The sequence below is a fragment of the Epargyreus clarus genome, unplaced genomic scaffold (genome assembly GCF_041222505.1).
Source record: "Epargyreus clarus isolate Ecla_fem2 unplaced genomic scaffold, WU_Ecla_fem_2.2 ptg000007l, whole genome shotgun sequence".
NCBI classification, from domain to species: domain Eukaryota; kingdom Metazoa; phylum Arthropoda; class Insecta; order Lepidoptera; family Hesperiidae; genus Epargyreus; species Epargyreus clarus.
The window spans coordinates 12,621,912-12,642,245 of NW_027332215.1; the positions used below are offsets into that span (position 1 = coordinate 12,621,912).

Genomic DNA, 20,334 nt, shown 5'->3' on the forward strand with positions numbered 1-20,334 from the left:
GGACTTTATTATACTTTTTAAGTAATAAACGAGCATGCAGTCCACGTAAGGGTAAGTGGCTACTGCTGCCCATCGACATCTGTGATCAACACCAAATAAAATTTGAATTTTACTTTAGTTTGGTCACAGATGCGTTGCGGTCCCTGAGTATCAACTTGGACCACCGGTCTCTCCCTTGCGTCTTCAGTACCCTTACCATAAGTTTTTACGTTTTAACAACTATGACTGTTTTGGTATTTGTTTACGTATTGGCCCATATAATTTCCAAGTTCTGACACAATCCGCTAGGGGCGCTGATTGGAATTTGTATGGGCAAATACGTAAACAAATACCAAAACAGTCATATTTGTGGAAACACCTTCTACAGAAACAGCTTCTACCATTAATACATACAATACACAATATATTCATATATTGTATGATAGTTAATAAATTAGTTATTAACTAATTAGTAGTTACTAATTCTCCAGAGCTAAAGACCTGTATTGTTGTATTCCGACCCGTAATAGAATAGCTCGCTGAACGTGAACGCTTAGACTAATTAATTGATACGTGATCTTCAGTCTACATATTACTTGAGCTAATTAGTTACCTACGTTATAGCATTTCATGATTTGATATCTCTTATTTGTACCTTATTGTTTTACATGCCAATTAATTATTGTTTATTTGTTGATATAGCGTCACATGTATAATTTACCTTTGTCAGTAAGGATAAGTTAATATTTCGATTAACTTATTATGTTTCAAAATCCTTTGGAAAGTCGGTTAAAAATATTCTATTAAGACTTTTTTATTAAATCTTGGTGTGATTATAAGTCAAAGTATAAATGAAAGCAACGAATAATAAAAACCAGCAACCAGTAAATGGATTTCGAACTCAACACAAAAAACGTAACGTTGACGTTGATAAAACGTAACATAAATTATTTTATGTCTTACAAAAATACTCATAACTTTCAAAATAATATATCGTACATGAATAGATCCCCCAGTGAGCGAGTGCCGTGATACTTAAACGGACTTTATTTTAAATCCACTACATTCTATACAACTTTACAACAGACTTACGCGAACCTCATACGAGTGTCCTTTGAATGGAGCATTAAAATGACGTAGAAGCCTATAACTGTACATCACAGTACAGTACCCCTACCATGAGATTTTACGTTTTGACAAATATGACTGTTTTGGTATTTGTTTACGTATTTGCCCATACAAATTTCCAATCAGCGCCCCTAGCGGATTGTGTCAGAACTTGGAATTTGTATGGGCCAATACGTAAACAAAAACCAAAACAGTCATATTTGTCAAAACGGAAAAACTCATGGTAAGTACAGTACTTGTACATATTGTTAGATTTGATCCGCCTTTTTTTTGTTATCGAGGGGGAAACCTTCAAAAGGTACCCGGTGTCGTGGGAGCAACACAGAGTTATGTGAGATTCTTTTCGCACTAAATTCCCCCCGGTGGCCGTCCTCGTCGCAGCGTAGAGAGCTCCGAGAGCTCCCACTCTTGCCGCCCGCAACCCCGGAAGCCCCCTTTTAGTCGCTTAGATTTGATCCGCTATGGGATTAATTTCAATTATACGATCTAAAATAAAATTGAATTGTATTTTTTAGCATATATTTTAGCATGCATTCCACGTGATTTTGAGTGGCTACTGTCACTCATGGACATCAGTAATAGGATTAAATTCCTATGTGAGGTCTGCCAAAGACACGATGCTTCCCTTGAAGACTAAGCAGGAAAGCATCGGAAAATATGTCTCAATATAGTAGCACTTAACACCGCTGCTTTTAATTAGAAATAGGTGTAACGGTGGTGCCGCCGGAGTTCAACAATACATGGTTCTACCAGCTATGAAAATGCACAATTTCTCTACCATCTGCTTTCGGCTTATATTTGAAAAAATACCCTCTAATTATTACAACAGTTACTTAAAATCCGAGTACTTCCTCACACGTCTTTCACACAATTGAACCTATTTAATTATTCAGACTCCAAAAGTTCCACACACTCGTGCTTTGTATGGAACAAATGTGAAAGTTATGACACTTGTTTAGTCCGCCACAGCTCAAATTACAGTCGTCAGTTACGAAATAGAAAAGTTGGACTAAACTCTACCAATTAGTTCTCGGCTCTGCTATTCCACAGTTGAATTAGTAATATCATCGATTTATACTACTTATTAGAAACTTTACATAAACTAAATTGTTGTTAGAAAAACTCGTGTACATTATAAAATACATGACATTATAAATACGTTATGTGACTTTTTTTACGTCACTTTTTTTTATATACTATAAGATTTACAGACGAGCATGCGGTTCATCTAATGGTACGTGGCAACTGCCACCTCTGTAATCAATCCCAGATAAGATAGATAGATTCCTACCTGAGGTCGGCCACAGATGCGCCGCTACTCCTGGGACTAAAGCTGAAGCACCTCGGAATAGCATGTCTTCCTTGCCTTCAAACCAGAACACAGCAGCGATTAACACCGCCGTTATTAGATAGATATACTTACAAACACTCACTACACAAAGGGTTACCACTTTTGGATTACATACATTTTATGTTTAAAATTATATATTAATTATTTGTATCCTAATCCGGTATGTCATACCTAAAAGTCCGAGTTCAAATCCCAGTAGTTAGACATGAATATAACCCACCCAGGTGGACCCAGGTGTTCGATTTTATGATTTGTACGTCCCTGGCGTTCACGTTACAAAATTCCCTTTGACGTCACTAGCATTGAAAGTAAATAAAGCGCTTTCAAGTTAACCTTTTCTTAAAAATACTAATACATTTTTGTTTGCCAAAGTACAAATTAATGTTCATCCTAAAATATCAAATACAGTGTGCTGAGAGTTCAAACGTTTTCCAATCTTGTACCAGTCGTCCTTAGGGCAATATCACGATATTAATTTAAAGTATTTCTCTTTAGGTTGAAAAAGAAAAAGGGATCGTTCTTCCAATCGATCACTTCGCTGCAAAAGAACAGCGCTAAGGTCTCCTCCCGTCGAGACCAGTTGGAGGAGAAGTCTACAGGCGCCAGGAATGACTATCTTCTAAGCATTTCTGCTGCTAATGCTCACCAGGTACGTTATTAAATATTTTATATCTCTAAGGATTTTCCTTCTACTTTTTTATTTCTAAATTAGGAACTACGAATGCTGTCCAGCTAATGGTAAAAACTCCGCTTGTGAAGACGTCTTATTCAATGCACAGATAGTATTAGACATACCTACGTATGTTTTACTTGCAAAGGCTAAGTTGGCACGACTTATATTTTCATACTGTTGCAATAAGACGGAGATAGACATGGTGAAAAGGCGTTGTTTGTGGTAAATGCATTACTATCCCACTGACAACTCGACTCTGGCCTCAGAGTGAGTAGGTTTAAAGCTATAGTAGAATTTAAAAACTTTAAAGAACTTTTTTTGTTAAAGAACTCTCAGAGTCGTAGGTTTCGTCAAATACTTTACCAGAAAGTAAGTGCCCTACACAGACCTGACAAATACAGGTCTGTGGTGCCATATAATTTATAACACTTAAGTACATAACTTTGAAAAATCAAAGGTCCCTTAAATCTGTACTTTGTACTTTGGATGGATGGAACCTCGGCCTCCCAGAATGAGATACTGAATTTAAAACAGCTGAACTATCATCAATACGTTTACGAAGAATTTTATCACAAACCGATTTATTCCCAGAATCGCTACTTCCTGGTGGAACTTCAATCGTGCATGCAGAACATGGAGTCATCGGTATACGAGAAGGTATCCGAGTTCCTCACTCTGATGGGGCGCACGGAGCTGCTCACGTGCTCCGCTACCCAGCACTCCTTCGGGAAGATACGCGACCAGGCGCAGCAACTTACCCGCGAGTATAACCTGCAGTGCGTCTACTTGTACTATCCTGTACTGAAACAGCACATCCAGGTCAGTATATAGCAGTTAATCTGCCAAGTCAACTCCGCCAACTACTTAACTTAAATAATTCCACATGGAATAGGATTCCAACGTGAACTCAATCCAAAATGTGTCACAAACCTCAAGGAGTAAGTTGAATCTTCCTGCATTTGTTGACCTGAAACCAGGATAACAGGGATGAACAAAATATTAACTTTATCCTGCTTAGCATGTGTTGTTGTCAGCCCGTTACTGTCCCGCTGCTGCGGGTCTCCTGCCAGAGTGAGTTTAAGCCATTGTATACCGCGCTGACGAAGTGCGGATTGGTAGACTACACATACTTTTTAATATATTTCTTCTTTTTAAATTTTCAGTTTTCGTCACAAATTTTCCTTCATCGTTAAAACGAGTTATAATTAGTGTCTTACGTTCAAAAAATATATAATTCTCTGTAATTTTGTGAGCGTGTAACGTTGACGTCGGCTTGAAAATTAGGATATTTTTTAACACGATAGGTAGCGCTGATGTCGATATTTTTTGTAGCAGGACAACGTTTACCTGAGTCTACTAGTTGCTACATAAATTAACGTGTAACCTTCACATGACATTTACGATATCGCAGTATTTATAAGTTCCTAATTTATTGGAACTAAGTTAGGTAGTGGAGAACTTCTAATACAGACTAATGTTAAATGTTCGGAAATGTTGCAAGGAACATTAAACCAGGCTATAAACTATTTTCTGGCCGCACCTGCACATAGTAGCCTAAATCATTTTAGGAAGTTGCAACAAAGCAATTAGTTTCAGTAACTTAGTGCGCACAGAGCTTACATGTACTTAACTTGTATGTGGGCCGAGTTGTCGTTCGAAGCTTGGGCTCCGGGAACTTTCAGTTACGCTCCCACCATCGCCAGAGATAGTCGTCCGGGTTCTACGGGATACTCTCACTTTAATTGAAACGAACCGTCATGTCTGAATCTAAAAAGACTAAGAAACTAGTTAGAAGTACCGTCGTTTACGATGTAAGTTTAGGAACAATTTTTTTTCGCAGTTGACCAGTTTTGCCTAGTCGCCATCGTGTTACCTTATCAAGGCGAGGCTTTCCACTAAACTACAGCTGTATATCCTAACAACTTAGGGATTTATAAATATTTATGAATATTGATATTAAGTATTATAATTATTTACTTTTTAAACAGTACGATTTCGAACCGTGCGACAACGATCCTATTGACTCGGTCACCATAGAACATGAGTCCGTGTCGCAAACTCTCGCCCAGGAGGCACGCCGCTGGGCCACGCGTGTGGTTCGAGAGACTGCTCTCGTGAGGGACGCTACGAGGAAGCTGCATCTCTACCAAGCTATGCGAGATGCTGGCCAAAAGGTAAGGTCTACATCTACTCTTCACAGAAGCTTCTTGCAGCCCTATGTCATCACGACAAACTGGAAATCTTACTGTCGAAGAGAATACTTCCATTGAATATGACGTATATGTCTAACATATGGTTGCAAATCTTTGAATCAAATAAAAACTTTTAGGTGGACCCAAACGATGCAAATGGACCCGATCTTGAAGTGAAGATGGACGAATTACGGTCGAATATTCGCCGTTCCGAAACTTCGAAGGCGAAGTATGAGGCTCGACTGGAATGCCTTAGGGTGAGCGGTGCCCCCGTCGATGAGTGGTTGAAAGAAGTTGACCTTTTGGCTGTCCAGGAAACTCTTCCTCGTAGCAGCAGTCTACTCAGTGTGCGTACTGATGCGTCGGGTGCCGCTGTAAGCATAATACGGATTAATTACTTATTGTGTTACAATTTACAGTATTCCTAAAGTGACAATTAATCAAACTTTCAATAGGATCAACCTAGTTCGGATTCGTTCTACGACAGTGATAACACTGAGGGAGAGCCAGCAACTTCAGGCGTAGCTACAACTTCAGGTGGACACCAGCGCACTACATCTGGATCACAAAACGAAGATGAACATGATGAAGAAGTGGATGGTAAAAACGATAAATTAATTTATTACAATATACATTATTTTTTCCATCGTAAAATTCAATAAATAAATCAATAATGTTTTAGCTGATTTGGAGGAGGAACGCATGCGTATGGAACAATTGACTGTTGGTTGGGATGATCCCACACAAGTCAACTGGGGAGAGGCTGAAGGTGAAACCCCAGCTCCTGAAACAACTGAGCCACCGGCTGCTCCTTTGTACAAGTGTACCGCGTTGTACTCTTACACCGTAAGTTTTCAAATGTTAGATTATACATCAAGCCAGTGCATTTTAAAATCGTTCTTATACTAATTGTTTTCTTTTAAAATAGGCTCAAAATCCTGACGAACTCTCCATCATTGAGAATGAACAGCTGGAAGTAGTTGGCGAAGGTGACGGTGACGGCTGGCTTCGTGCCCGCAACTATCGCGGGGAAGAAGGATACGTGCCCCATAATTATCTTGATGTTGATCGTGAACAGGTGCAACGTCAATTTGTAAATCATTCTCGTTTATTAATAAAATTTTGGTAAGATTTGTGTTTACAAAATATCGTCAGAAGACAAATATCTCAACATCTTTTCAGGCTTCTAGCGCTCCAGGTCTTGTCACACAAATATCTTTCTCATCGGTTGATTATACCGTTGAGGGTGAAGACGCGGAGGTCGTACAGTCGCCTGATCAGATTTCAGTAATTTCGGCTCCAGTCGTTAAGCAGGATGAGCCAAAGGCCGAAGAACAGCCGAAAGTTGAGGAACCAGTCCAGGTCCAAGCGCCGCAAGAACAATTGCCAACCCTTGGATATTGCTTTGCGCTGTATGACTATGATGCAGAGGCTGCCGATGAACTCAATTTGGAAGAGGGACAGGTATGGAATTAATACACCATATAAACTTATATTCATGATTTCCAATACATTATTAACAAATGTACTTATATTGAATGCAGATTATTCGCATTGTGTCCCGCGACGCTCACGGCGTGGACGATGGTTGGTGGCGCGGCGAGGCTAACGGGGTCATTGGCAACTTCCCATCTCTTATTACCGAAGAGTGTGACGAGGTAAGGTTTAGTTTAAATAAGATTGTTATTTAATAATGCAGTACGCTTGAGGCGGCACCACCGCCTCATCTTTTGTTCCATATTGAGCAGTTGAGCGGTATTGTTTTCGTACGAAGAATCTAGTAAAGCAGATTACGTACATACTACAGTGAAACCTGGTTAAGTGAGACATCAAGGGACCTGTAATGTCGTTTCACTTATAGAGGTATTCCACTTACCCAGTGTCTCAGATATACAGGTATAAATAAATATCTGTCTCATTTACAGAGGGTTCCATTAATAGATATTCAGATTTCACGTAATGATAACGATTGTAGCTTTCGTTTTGACATTTTTCAAATAAACATCTGTATGATAGTAAAGCGAAACTAAAACTGAAGGTAATTGAAGCTCAAAATTTGTACTTACGTACTTGGAATTACGTGTGGAATTTGTGGGTAGAATAAGAATGAGTAAACAAACAATGTTATCTCAGTTACAGAGGTTTATGCATATAAAATTTACTCGCTGTCTCAGTTATAGAGGTAACTATGATGATAAATCGAAAGAAAAAATCCCAGATATAGAGGTTTACCTCGTCCCACTAACAGAGGTAATTCAGTGCCAAAGTGTTGGGACCTCAGCATGAGTTCCAGTTATGGAGGTTTCTCACTTATCCAGGTCCCACTTAACCAAGTTTCACTGTATTTAGCATTCAGGGCATTTACTAACTAACAAAACAGGGATGACAATGCCATTAGATTATTATTATTTTGTTCTTGCTAAAATTATTTCAATTTTCTAGAACGGAGAAATGTTGAGCGGCGGCGATGATTGGACTCCTCTGGGCACGGCGCCTCCCGTGTTCTCTTCGCCTCCAGGAACTCCTCCGGCTGAAACCTTCGACGATGAAAGTAAGATCAATCTCTATTTTCCTCCTTTCTTATTTTCTCCTTCCATCTATTTCTGTGCACTAGCCTCTCGCACCTGGACAACTTTCTAACTTAAACTCCCTAATATACTTTTAACCTACCCAAATTAACGCTATCTAAAATATGCCCAATTTAAACGCACCTTTCAAAAACATGTTAAATTGGAAACATTTTAAATTTTATAAAATCTTGAATTGAAAAGTTGTCCTCGTTCGAAAACAAAAGACTGTCTTGCAGCTCAGTTACGTATATTTTGTATTGTATGTATTTTTAGAGGCATACGGTGTACGGTTTTACATGCAATAGATAGCTTTTGGCTGGTTGGGTTAATGGTTGTGGTTTTGGTTCCCAATTGGCATGGTATTTTGGATCTAAGCAGTTTCATTGTATGGCACGTTTCTAACATTTATAGAGAAATGGTAGGATTATAATTTCTCCGTACCAAATCATGGGTTCATCTCATAGTGTCATTAATGCATGAAATTCTTGCACGATCATGTAAACGGTGTTACTTAAAACACGTTTGAGTTACGAATTAAAAAAAATGAATCTTTTCACAAAATTTTACTTAAGGCAGATTTACTAATTAAATGGGTATCTAAATATGAGTAATTCGTTGTATTCTTTTATGTTATGGTATGGAAACTGGTCTTCTAATCCAACACTGATTCTTATCTATCTCCTGTACACATCGTGGCTTTCAGAATTCTATGTCTACTTTTGCACTATCTTCCGACTTTCAAGTGTCCTATCTTACTGATTTCTGTTTGACAATTTCTAAATATTACGAGTTACTATAAAACTGTACAGTAACTTTTGTTGCTGCTGCAAAATGTTTAATTGCAAACGTGTGGCGCTTTTCAGTGGACTTGACATTATTTTTAAAAGTGGTCGCCTTAAATGAGGTCAGATCATCATCATTTTGGTCACTGTCATTATATGGAGCAGGTGTACTGAAAAGCGCACTGTAAGCTGTTAATATTCGGGTGGCACCCTTGGTTGAAATGTTTATTGCTCTTGGACGCTGCTAGTGATCGTGGGTGACAACAACAATACTAAGAGCGCGGCTCCGCCGGCCGCGCCGCCGCCGCCGCCGCCCGCCGACCTCGGCGACTCCATGGACAGTCAACCAGACTTCAGCTTTAATTTAGAGCTAAGTAGGAACCAGCACGAGCAATACGACACCCAGTTTGTCGAACAACCGTCGGTGGTCGCTCCCACTGTCACCATTGTAGGTAAGTTCCATTCATAACATCATTATAAATAAGGACAAGTCTTCGGCACGTTACTTAAAGCGAAACATTATCTAATTATAATAGAATTAAGTATTTTTATCCTATGGATACGCCCTACTAATTAATAATCACAGGGCTTAAACTATTGAAAGAGAATTATGAATTTCGATAAATCCTTAGGTTCATTTTATTATAAAGGGATACATTAAAGTCTGCACGTAATAATATGACAAAACTTTAAAAAGACGGAATACTAAATTCTAACAATCCTGAAAACCTTTGTCCATTAAATAGATAAGTAGTAATTTAGGTTTGAAAATAGATAACTGCATATTATCAATGGAATAAATCTATTCATAGATAATCACTTCCTGTTCCTGACTGCGTACGTTACCCATGACTTTCATATTTAAACACAAAATGATATAGCTAAGGGGTAAACAGAAATAACCCCTCCAATCAAAGTGTATTAGAGCGGCGATTGGAAGCTATTTTCGCATTTACGGATTCATTGAAATTTTTAACATCTTCCCTGCCGTAGTTCCCCTAATGACCTGTGGTTATTTCCGTAATGGCTGCATTAAAGGGATATAAAGTGAATCGTTTATGGAAAGCTTCGATTTCCATAAAAAAATATAAGTAACTTGAATTAAGGAAACAATTTTTTTTTATAATATAGGAGTAACAGACGAGCATGCAGTCCAGCATGGTAAATGGCTACTGCCGCCCATGGACATCTGTAATCAACCCCAGATAGGATTAGATATTCCTATCTGAGGTCGGCCACAGATGCGCCGCTACCCGTGAGGACTAAGCTGGAACGCTTCGGCAAAGTATGTCTCCCTTACCACACCCTTCAAAACGGAACATAGCAGTGCCTAACACTGCTGTTATTAGGCAGAAATAGGTGTGGCGGTAGTACCGCCGGAGTTGAACCACAAAGGGTTCTACCAACCCCAAAATTATCACTAAATAAAGATCACCAATACAAGTTACAGTTAATTAAAAAGTGTAATAGTAATCAGTGAAGAAACACTTCAGCAAAGAATTAACACAATTGTATTTATTTACAATCTTGAAATTTTTACTCCAAATAGGTAAATCTTAAAATGAAATCATCTAGTAAGTTTTAAATTCAAATTTTCCGTTCCATGGTCTCAAACTTTCCAAGAAACTAGCGCAAGTGCGAAATAAACTGGTGCATTATTTACCCTTTAAAATCTTGCGTCTTGGGAACTATGTAGGTAGTCATCTACTTACGGGGAGCTTACCGCGAGTGATTCAATTTCACGGAATTTTCTATTGAGAGACTAGACTATTCGCTGCCAAGACGAACTATATTTCAATCGTGCAACCATAAATTAGTATAGATACTTCGCCGCCTTGTAATTGAAAGAAGCCGCAAATGGCTTATTACAGTAAGTTCTTTTTTTGAATCCTTGACAAATAAAAACATTTTTAGAAAAAATTTACGAATAAATAACTAATACTGCGTAATTTACATGATAATTAAATAATTTATAATAATAATTTCAAATATTTTAGGGACATTTTAGCACGGAGACGTGGCAAAACTTTTTTATGCAACTATTTCCATTCTCAAAACTGGGTACATTTTCTTTTTAGGAGTGAGTAATCTTTACTAATCTATGCGTGCAACCTAGAAAATTAAAAAAAATATATAATTGTTGTATAATAACTGTCTACTGTTGTTTCGTATAACATATTGCATTGACACATCTTTCGTGTGAATATTTTACTAATGTGTTAATTACTGTTTGAAATTTTTTCCATGCATCAGTCGATGAAGTTGTCGGTGATAATTTTTCGGACGAGGTTTGGGTTGAAACTATTATTTTTATACATTATCTCGCTACTGTTTGTGCTTCGTAAATGCTCTGTTTTAGGTTTGTGTGCTTCGTGTCGTTGACGTCACAATGCTTAAATTCAAATTTGGTTTTCTATTGTTCAAATCTATTCACTGAATCAGTTCATCTTACATTACATGCAGACGAAGAAAGCGTTTATGTGGTCTGTGCCGCTTTTGAATGCACGAAATGTTTCTTTACAAATTTACTTCTAACTACATGAGCGTTTCTTTATCTGCGATAAACCTATAAATATATAGTATGTAGTATTTGATGTTAGGTAGAAAATAACTTATATATTGCACATTTTTATATTGATTTGTAATATGTATTTAGCTACGTTGCAATATTATTTGTAGGTCCTACTTGTACAGCTCAACGAGGTTATAAGTGCCACTTGCTGTTACGAAACAATTAAATACTTATTTTGATTTTATATTCTAAATGGATAGGTATTACAGATTCAGTAACAAACGAAGATATTAATTATATACTACCTGTAAATACTTTCCACGAGTGCCTTTCTAATATTAATTGTGATTGATGCTCTGCGGTATAAATGTTTAGAAAGTTGGAGTCAATTTGTTATCGCTTTCATGGAAGTTTCTGATATGTACCTACCGATCATATATGAACACTGGGAAATTAAATTGATATTAATGCATTGCAACAAACTTACTTAAGAAGACGATAGTGAATTTGTCATTAATTGACTACAAACCAATGAGTAGGTAAGTAGGTACTACAGGACTACGTTCTGCTCAGGATGATGCAAGTTTCAATAGAACAGTTTAAGAACTTTTTCATATCTTGAATAGATAGTATTTTAATCTTTACCCACAAAGAGAAATTAAGTAGCTTATGAATATAATTATTGTTTCTTAATGAGGAATGCATTCACATAGAATATAGTTATTAATCTGGTAGGTGCTACTTGGCACCTATCTACTAAATGTTGCGTTTCAGTTATGCATGTTAATATTTTGTTTGCACGATCGAGGACATAGTACCTACGAGTTTAAATATAGTTCACTTTACTACATAGGAATTAAAGCGATAGTTCACTTTACTACACAGGAATTAAAGCGATAGTTACTTTTGTCGAGTATTATATTAACCCAATTCTATTTATAGTCAAATATGTATCTATGAATCATTATTAATATTGATCTGATAAAATATTAAAACACGCATATCCACTTACTGAGTAAGAGCATTTTAAAAAAGCTCCAAGACAAGAATTAGGAACCTATCTATTATCATAAAACGCGTTTGTAATATTTTTATTAAGGTTAGAATTTTTCCGTGGATTGTTGATTTTAAATTGAGCCGAACAAATGGTATTGCATGCTACCACACTCTACAACTTTATCAATATTTAAGTAGGCAGGTAGGGGGCTACTACTACAACTGGTACCTGTTGATTCTGAAAAATAAAGTTCATTCATGTTAGTATTGTGTATATTATATAACTTGAACTTTTAAACTTTAATCAGGAGGAGGAGCAGCAAGTCGTTGCCCCGCCCCCGCCGAAGCCTGTGCCGCCGAAAGTTGAATTACCTACCGATGATTGCGGCCTCGGGGTGGCGCAGATCGTCATCACGGCCGCTACACCCATGGTGGAGGAACCGGACCAGCCCTTCCCTCCGCCCGAAGCCGAGACCCAACCGGAAGAACAGGACCGTAACGAGGAGAACGACGACGAGGAATCTTCCCTTTCCGAGCAAACCGCGGTGTGCCTGCGCGACTCCGACGAGGGTCCAGCCGATTCCGCTCCGCACCCGGCGTCGAGCTCGACGGCGTCCGAGGGCGAGTCGACCGGCGCGTCGGTGGCGTCCGGGCCGCCCACCGCGCCGCAGTCGCCGCCGTCCGCGCCGCGCGCCGGCCGCGCCTCCATCCCCGACGAGCTGGAGCCCGCGCAGCTCGCGAGGCTCACCGACCTCAAGGAGTCCAACGCTTAGGCCTAACCTCTCAACCTTTTTCGAGTGGCTCCATTTAAAGGGATCTTAACAGAGGCACATTCGACTACAACTTTTGACTATCAACTTTTGTACCTACTTACATTCGGACAATATCAATCTAAATTTATATATGTACCTTATTATCCGGTCGTCTATCTATATCGTACGGCCGTTTCGAATTGCTATTACCGGGTGAAGCTAATGTTAAACTTTGTACCGTTTTGCAAAATAGTAATTAGAATTATTTATGTACCACGTTTACTATATTTACATTAATGTGTTTCTGCTTCGAATACCTTAGTTGTCACTATATTTACTGTTCAAACTGTAACAACGACTTCTATTAGCTTCAATTTCAGATTATTAAATATACTTAGTCAAATTTAGATATAAAATGTTAGAAAAATATTTATATTAGATTTTTTATTAGTGATAATTTAAATGAAACTCACTCATTATTACTTAGATGTTCTATTTATCTTTTTGTATGTTAGTACATACTGTAGGTACAGTAACTGCAGATGACATTGGTTGTTAACTTCAAGAAGTATTTACGTACAAACGATATTTTTAGAATTAATTTAGATTGTGTTAAAATCTCTTTAGGTTCACTATATATATATATGTTGTGCCGTCGTGGTTGTTGATGTTTTAGTAAGTTAATTGATTATCTCAACAGTTTTCTGTGTGTTGTTGAAATTAGAATATTTAAAACTCGGCACTTAGGCACCGACTAAATGTTACGGCGTGTTCACTGTTCACGCAGCTACGACCTAAATGTTTCCGAGGAGCCTTGATCTGTCTATTTGGTGTTAAAGTTACCATTATGAATTTATTTAAAACAACAGATACATTGTTTAACTCTTTATTAGTTGATTACTTATAAAAATATTTAAATTTCATAGGATAACGACTAATTATACGGTACCGTCTAACTTCGACGGTCATGTTTTTGTAACCCTATTCGTCTGAGACCCCTTACAAAGCTTTAAGCTTCATAATTTGGGAATATAATATATTAATTAATATAAAGCGGTCACTTCAACTTAGGGGTACTTGTATATACTTAGTAAATAAAACATGATAACTTATTATACTAGTTAAATGCTGCAGCACGACCTGTTGTCTAGATGGCAGAATAGAGGTGTATACGTAGGGTTGTCGCTCGTATTGGCTAATGTTATTAATGTTTAAACTTAAATTGATCATCTAAAGTACCTAGAGCTGATTTCTTATTGTATCAATAGCCACAAACTTGGTTACCGTACCATTGAGATCGGCCTTAGTGTGAACTATATAATGAGGCGTAAAGGCTTCGATCACAAATAAGAACTAGATACACAATCCCATACAAAAATGAACTTCAAAAGTGGCGTCAAACGTGTTTATAAAATTCTAAGCGACAGAATCTAAAATTAATGCAAAATCAACCTTATCACTATTATTTAAAGGTGTTAAAAACTGCTTACCAAAAGCAATAAATTTTTACGACATAAGCTAGCTGTCATAAGCTATCACTTTGACAGGTTTGTGCACCCAAATGTCTATTTGGGTGCTCTTTTCGTCGCCCCGTTTTTTTGTCGCTGATTGTGTATCTAGTTCTTATTAGTTGATCGAATCGTAGAGGGTTATTTTTACCTCTGCTAAGTCTGTAGAAAACGTCTACGGTCTACGAGATTTCATTTTCTTGACCGTAGCACGTGTAGATTTCGTAGCAGTCGTTATATTAGACGTTTACGTACGTTTACGCGTAGACGTTTTATAGCGAAAACCCTAGCCATAAATCTACAAAATAATTTATACAATCTGGTATAGATTCAACGATCCACAATTCGAGTAATATATCACAAATTAAATCTGCAGTTTCTAGTTCGTGCGGCTGGAAGTTGGGAATAAAATTAGGACAAACTACTTTAAATATTCTATTATATCTACAATAACATTTATGTACATTGGCCAATATGTGTGTTATGTAAAGCGTTGTTAACATAAATGTGCTCAGTGAATTTTCACGCTGTGTAGTTTTGTCGCATGCATCGACAAAGACGGGAGTCGTGACGGGGGAAAATTCACTGACGGAGTAGGCTTAGAACGATACAGGGTGTTACTAACTTCTCGATCTCGTGACTTAACTTTCCTTAACATAACAATAAGTTTTCATTTGTTTGGTTATACATTAAAATTCGACTTTCAACCCCATTATCCTGATATTCGACTATTCAAAGCTTTGTTCTCTAAACATACAAAGTAAATCGTAGATTTTTTCAAAATTAATAAATGACTTTGTGACATTGTAATATAATTAACCACTTCGTAGATTACTCGTGTATGGAATTCTTTAAAATCGGCAAGTCAGATGTCTTAATTTCAATTAAGTATCTAGGTAATCAAAATTAAAATTTGATGTAATCTTTTCAATTTTATCGGTGTTGACATAGATTAGAAGTTTATTAGCTAATCATCTACAATTTTAAACATTTATTAGTAGCCACATAGCTATCTTATTGTAATACGTAGAGGAATATACCTTCACTTCAATGTACCGCTTTTAAATATATTCTAATAAATTGTTTGATGTTCAATGTAGAGTGAATCTTGGCGTTTTTTTGTACCATTTATTCACCCTTTAGATTTAACCACATTACAATGATTCCACCACTTCTGCATAAATATTGCGATATTTAATTTCTACCTTGGAGATTTTGCACTAGTCAGCAAGATACTACGTAGTATGAATGCGTATTAAGTATCTGTACCCTTACCATGAGTTTTTACGTTTTGACAAATATGACTGTTTTGGTATTTGTTTACGTATTGGCCCATACGATTTCCTAGTGCTGACATAATCCGCTGTGGGCGCTGATTGGAAATTGTATGGGCAAATACGTAAACAAATACCAAAACAGTCATATTTGTCAAAACGTAAAAACTCATGGTAAGGGTACTGTACCGGCTAGTGAAAGTAACCAGATCCTTCCATGCAGAGAAGAACGTAGCACTCTGTAGATTATAATACTGTCACTGTAACAAATGTGCACCCACATTGACTGTTTATATGAAATATGATGTTCAAACTAATGTTGTTTGTGATACATAACGTTATATACTACATACCTATAGATATTATGTTATCTAAGTATTGCTTTTCTCTAGTACAGTCGGAAATGGATAGATCACATTAGTTTGAGTGCTGGAGTTATGCTGAATGTATTTAAATATATTAAAACACGCACTCACTATTCGTGTTTTATTTATACCGCCCCTATTTCCCTATAACTACTGTCATTCACTAAAATATTAATAATAAAATGCTAAGCGCCATCTCTTATCGAAAATGAGAACTGTTGAATCGTCAATCGATAACTAAATAAATGTACCTACTAATATATAGGTACGGTACTGGTAGATATTAAATGTTTCTGATATAATTGAGGCTCAATTCCGAAGAAATGTATGGCACTACAGACACATTACCATGTCATTGAACCCATTAAAATTTTCTCATGCCAAAAATCTTTAAACTCCTACAAATATGTTCATTTCAGACCAATTCTCTTTTCACATTGAGAAACCGTAAATTACACGCATAGTAACAATTTAAGGGTAGTAGGTAGAGCTCTTTCTGATTCAATTTGAAAAATAATCTTAGTGAGCATTATAACAAAATTGTAGTGCTGCAAGTTCCGCTATAAGCCCAAAAATATGAAAATATGGCTATGGGGTACCTATTGGGAACATTTTCATACAGAAAAAAATCATAACGCCTCACACTAATACCTACATAATGTACAAAAATAGTGTATCTACCTCTCAGTTAGTGTCGTTCTTAGTAATAAATAAGTACCTACTACTGAAATAAGGTATCGAAATTTCTTAAGGAGCAACAGAACTACTAATCAATTCACAAATAATAGAAACGAAGGCCGACTGATATCATAACATGATAACCGGCGGCACCACCGCCACACCTATTGAAGGAGGTAGAACACTTTGTGGTTCGACTCCGGCGGCACCACCGCCACACCTATTTCTACCTAATCCTATCTGGGGTTGATTACAGATGTCCATGGGCGGCAGTAGCCACCTACCATCAGGTGGACTGCATGCTCGTCTGCTACTCTTATATTATAAAAAAAACATGATTGTATTTCCCTTATGAGGAATAGAAGTATTAAAGTAACATGTTTGTTTTTACTAGTTTATTCTTTTCTTTTATTAATTATGATTTGGATAAACCGCAGATCTGTATCTGTTTTGTATAAACCGTTTCAATTAATTAAATAAATGAGTAACCTACCAATGAGTAAAAACAACTAAGTATCAATGACGACCTGCATGGCGGAGCGGTCAGCATATGGGTCTGACGCGCAGAGACTTCTGGGTTGAAGAAAGATATCTAAATATTGAATTTACGTGTCTGTTCTGGGTCTGACTGATTGTATTTTGAACCCTAGTGTAGGACTCTGAGTATAGAAAGGATCGCAAGTTCCTGGAGCAGCGAGGCAAGATTAGCATCAATTAGACAAGAGTAACCATTATGTACTTAGCATTTGTTAAATTAATCAGACTGGATCTATAGTACGTATACGTAACGTAACATACGTTATAAAAAAGACTGAAAATAAGGTTGCAAGTTACAATCATCCTTTTCTTTTATTTATTACGCCAAAGTATGTGTGTGTCCATCAATTCGCACTTGGCCAGCACAGCAAACTATAACCCAAATGAATTTCACTTTAAGAGGAGAGCTGTATCCAGCAGTGGGATAATAATTGGTTGACGGTGGCCAGGACTTAATTTGAGTATTGCTTTCAAGTGTCATAATTATACTTCCTTTTATCTTATTACTAAAATAGGTAAAGTATTACGTATTGAAAGAAGAAGACATTATTATTTCCAACTACGTTTATTCCAAAAGATTACACATATTAGGTTCGTATAATAAGTAGACATGTAAGAATAGTTACATCGAGAGTCACAATACCAAGATACAATAAAAGCACATTTAGTCTTTGATACGCGAGTAGTAGTACAAATGAGGTAGACACATACAATGTTGGACAGGTAATTATTTAAAATGCGCCATTCCGGGGGTAGACGGAACCAGAACCCCAGGCGATAAAGGCACCAAAAAAATAAACGCGAAAAAATATAAATGGCGGTAGAACTTTCCTAGGCCAATGTTAAAAAACACAATTTTATTTTTTAACAATAATTTGTCCCTGAAATAAGTCTACATAAATATTTTTCCATTATTTATTAAAAATATACCCAAATCAATTTTCATAAAGTAAAACTAAACAAGACAATCTTGTTCTGCTCTAATAAAGGCCAAGAAAGATGTCTTTAAACAGGATTTATTACGAAGTTTGGAAATTGACTAATGAATTACAAACATCAGAATTATTAAAAAGACCCACGTCACAATAATCAAATTAAATTAAAGGATTCCGGATACTACTCCCATCAAGCAAATGCTTAATTGATGAATTTAGATATTCGTTTCAAAATTCATTTAATTGTAGCTAGAACATGGTAGAATCTTAACATCACATGTTTCTAATTACGTGTCCATCATTCTACATTACAGTTTACCTATAATAGTTAAAAAGAGAAGTTATTATACTAAGATCTACATAGTACATATGAAGGTTCATTTATATCTAAAGGTTCTGCATACAATGAACGACATTGAACTTCCTCGTGACCACGGTCCATACACATGGATCGAAATATCGGCAATAAAGAATTTTAATAACACGTTTCGTGAGCACCCGTTACATATTATGATGTTCAATAATATTCGTTTAAAAATCATAGACAAAGTAATATTTTAGTATACAATATCATTAACAGGCACAGCTGATATGTGCGCGACCGTGTTACTATAGCTATTTAATATTTAACACATATTGTATAAGAAAATATTATTTTCCTACCACCGCCCGTCTGAAACAAGTTAAATTCTGTACATATAAATGAACCTTTAACCAGAGACTTATGATAAGTGGTACCTGCATACATGTTATAAATATGGTACCAAACTACATCATTACTTTAAGCAGCTATACATCAATAATATTTATCTTATATCCCAGATAAGGGAAGCCGAGTAGAATTATTAATGCTGTAATGGAATATCTGTTTACTAATATTTTAGGGGACAGTATTAATAACTAATTTTATTTACGAAGTAAGAGAAGCGGAATAATTAATGTTCAAATGGATTTGCTGCGTATTAAAATTTTGAGTGAGTAACTAATTCAATTAATTATGTATGTCAATAAAGGTGCTATAATTAATGACGAGATCTCGCCCTAAATTATCTACCCCACAACTGTCACAAATATTATCTAAGGAACAATATTATATTGACAACATTTATTATTCATTTCCGAAAATCCCGAATAATATTAGTTTCAAGTTTCTACATATTTCCCGTTAAACACCATTATATGCTAGTCAATATAGGATTAATATTACACATACAATATTAGAATTAAATGTCCGAGCGACATACTATTTGGTACACATAAAGTGTTAATAAATCGACACTTACCTATATACAAGAATTTAAGAAGCTTATAATTAGTTATGCCGTTTGAATAAATATTTATAAAATAATGTAACAAATTCTTAGTTTCAGCAAAGTAATAATACAAAAATGACTAAATAGCAGCTTATTTAACTAAAGAACATACACGTAGGCGTACAAGCAAGTTATTATTTATATGTAATATGTAAAGTTAAGAATATTTTTGGATATAAATGGCCAGCACTTAGTATAATTACAGTTATCGAATACAAGTTAATTTAAGAAGTACAGATACAGATAGACTAAACTCTAAAGACTACATATAGATATCCTAATAATTGTAGTATTATAACCCTAAAAGCTTTAAATTGCAGGGTTATAAGATAACTAACACTTAGTTTAAGAGATATAATATAATACGTGCTACGTTTACATGTCTAGTGAATTCCTCGCTTTATGAAGAGGCTACAAGGATTATGCCTAGTGGTTAAATGACATAAGATAATTCTAATAGCCTCTATACAGTTGAGACAATAAGTGTAATTTAAAATATGAAGCAAAAGATTGTTTATTTAGACATTAATAAATATACGCTGTTCAGATGTTAGTTTAGCGAGGAAAATCGCAAATCGAAAAACGGTACTAATTTTATGCTTTCCAGTTCGAATTTGACAAAATTTCCATGTCACTACTTACAGTGCTTTGTATTTCAACAGAAGAGTACTATAAACGTAGCTACGTCCATACCACATACTATTTTACATACTTTAAATAATTAAAAGTTACAATTACATAATTTATTCGACTATAATTAAACAGTTGTATATTCTTGCGAATATTGCA

At 36.2% G+C, this 20,334-nt stretch overlaps 1 protein-coding gene across 5 annotated transcripts in view; it reads left to right on the forward strand.

The window, feature by feature from the left end:
• Nucleotides 1-14,888, forward strand: part of nwk (FCH and double SH3 domains nervous wreck) — an 84,554-nt gene extending 69,666 nt beyond the window's left edge. For 2 of the 5 annotated variants that reach the window (XM_073074682.1, XM_073074685.1), the window contains exons 6-18: nucleotides 2,954-3,107; nucleotides 3,723-3,950; nucleotides 5,120-5,305; nucleotides 5,461-5,697; nucleotides 5,779-5,923; nucleotides 6,006-6,169; nucleotides 6,252-6,416; nucleotides 6,506-6,787; nucleotides 6,868-6,981; nucleotides 7,766-7,874; nucleotides 8,924-9,127; nucleotides 10,929-10,963; nucleotides 12,492-14,888. In XM_073074682.1, the coding sequence (XP_072930783.1) occupies nucleotides 2,954-3,107; nucleotides 3,723-3,950; nucleotides 5,120-5,305; nucleotides 5,461-5,697; nucleotides 5,779-5,923; nucleotides 6,006-6,169; nucleotides 6,252-6,416; nucleotides 6,506-6,787; nucleotides 6,868-6,981; nucleotides 7,766-7,874; nucleotides 8,924-9,127; nucleotides 10,929-10,963; nucleotides 12,492-12,956 (2,488 nt within the window). In that variant the 3' untranslated portion in view covers nucleotides 12,957-14,888. The remainder of the gene's footprint in view (nucleotides 1-2,953; nucleotides 3,108-3,722; nucleotides 3,951-5,119; nucleotides 5,306-5,460; nucleotides 5,698-5,778; nucleotides 5,924-6,005; nucleotides 6,170-6,251; nucleotides 6,417-6,505; nucleotides 6,788-6,867; nucleotides 6,982-7,765; nucleotides 7,875-8,923; nucleotides 9,128-10,928; nucleotides 10,964-12,491) is intronic. The other 3 variants (XM_073074683.1, XM_073074686.1, XM_073074687.1) reach the window with 2 other exon arrangements.
• The last annotated feature ends 5,446 nt before the right edge of the window (nucleotides 14,889-20,334 follow it).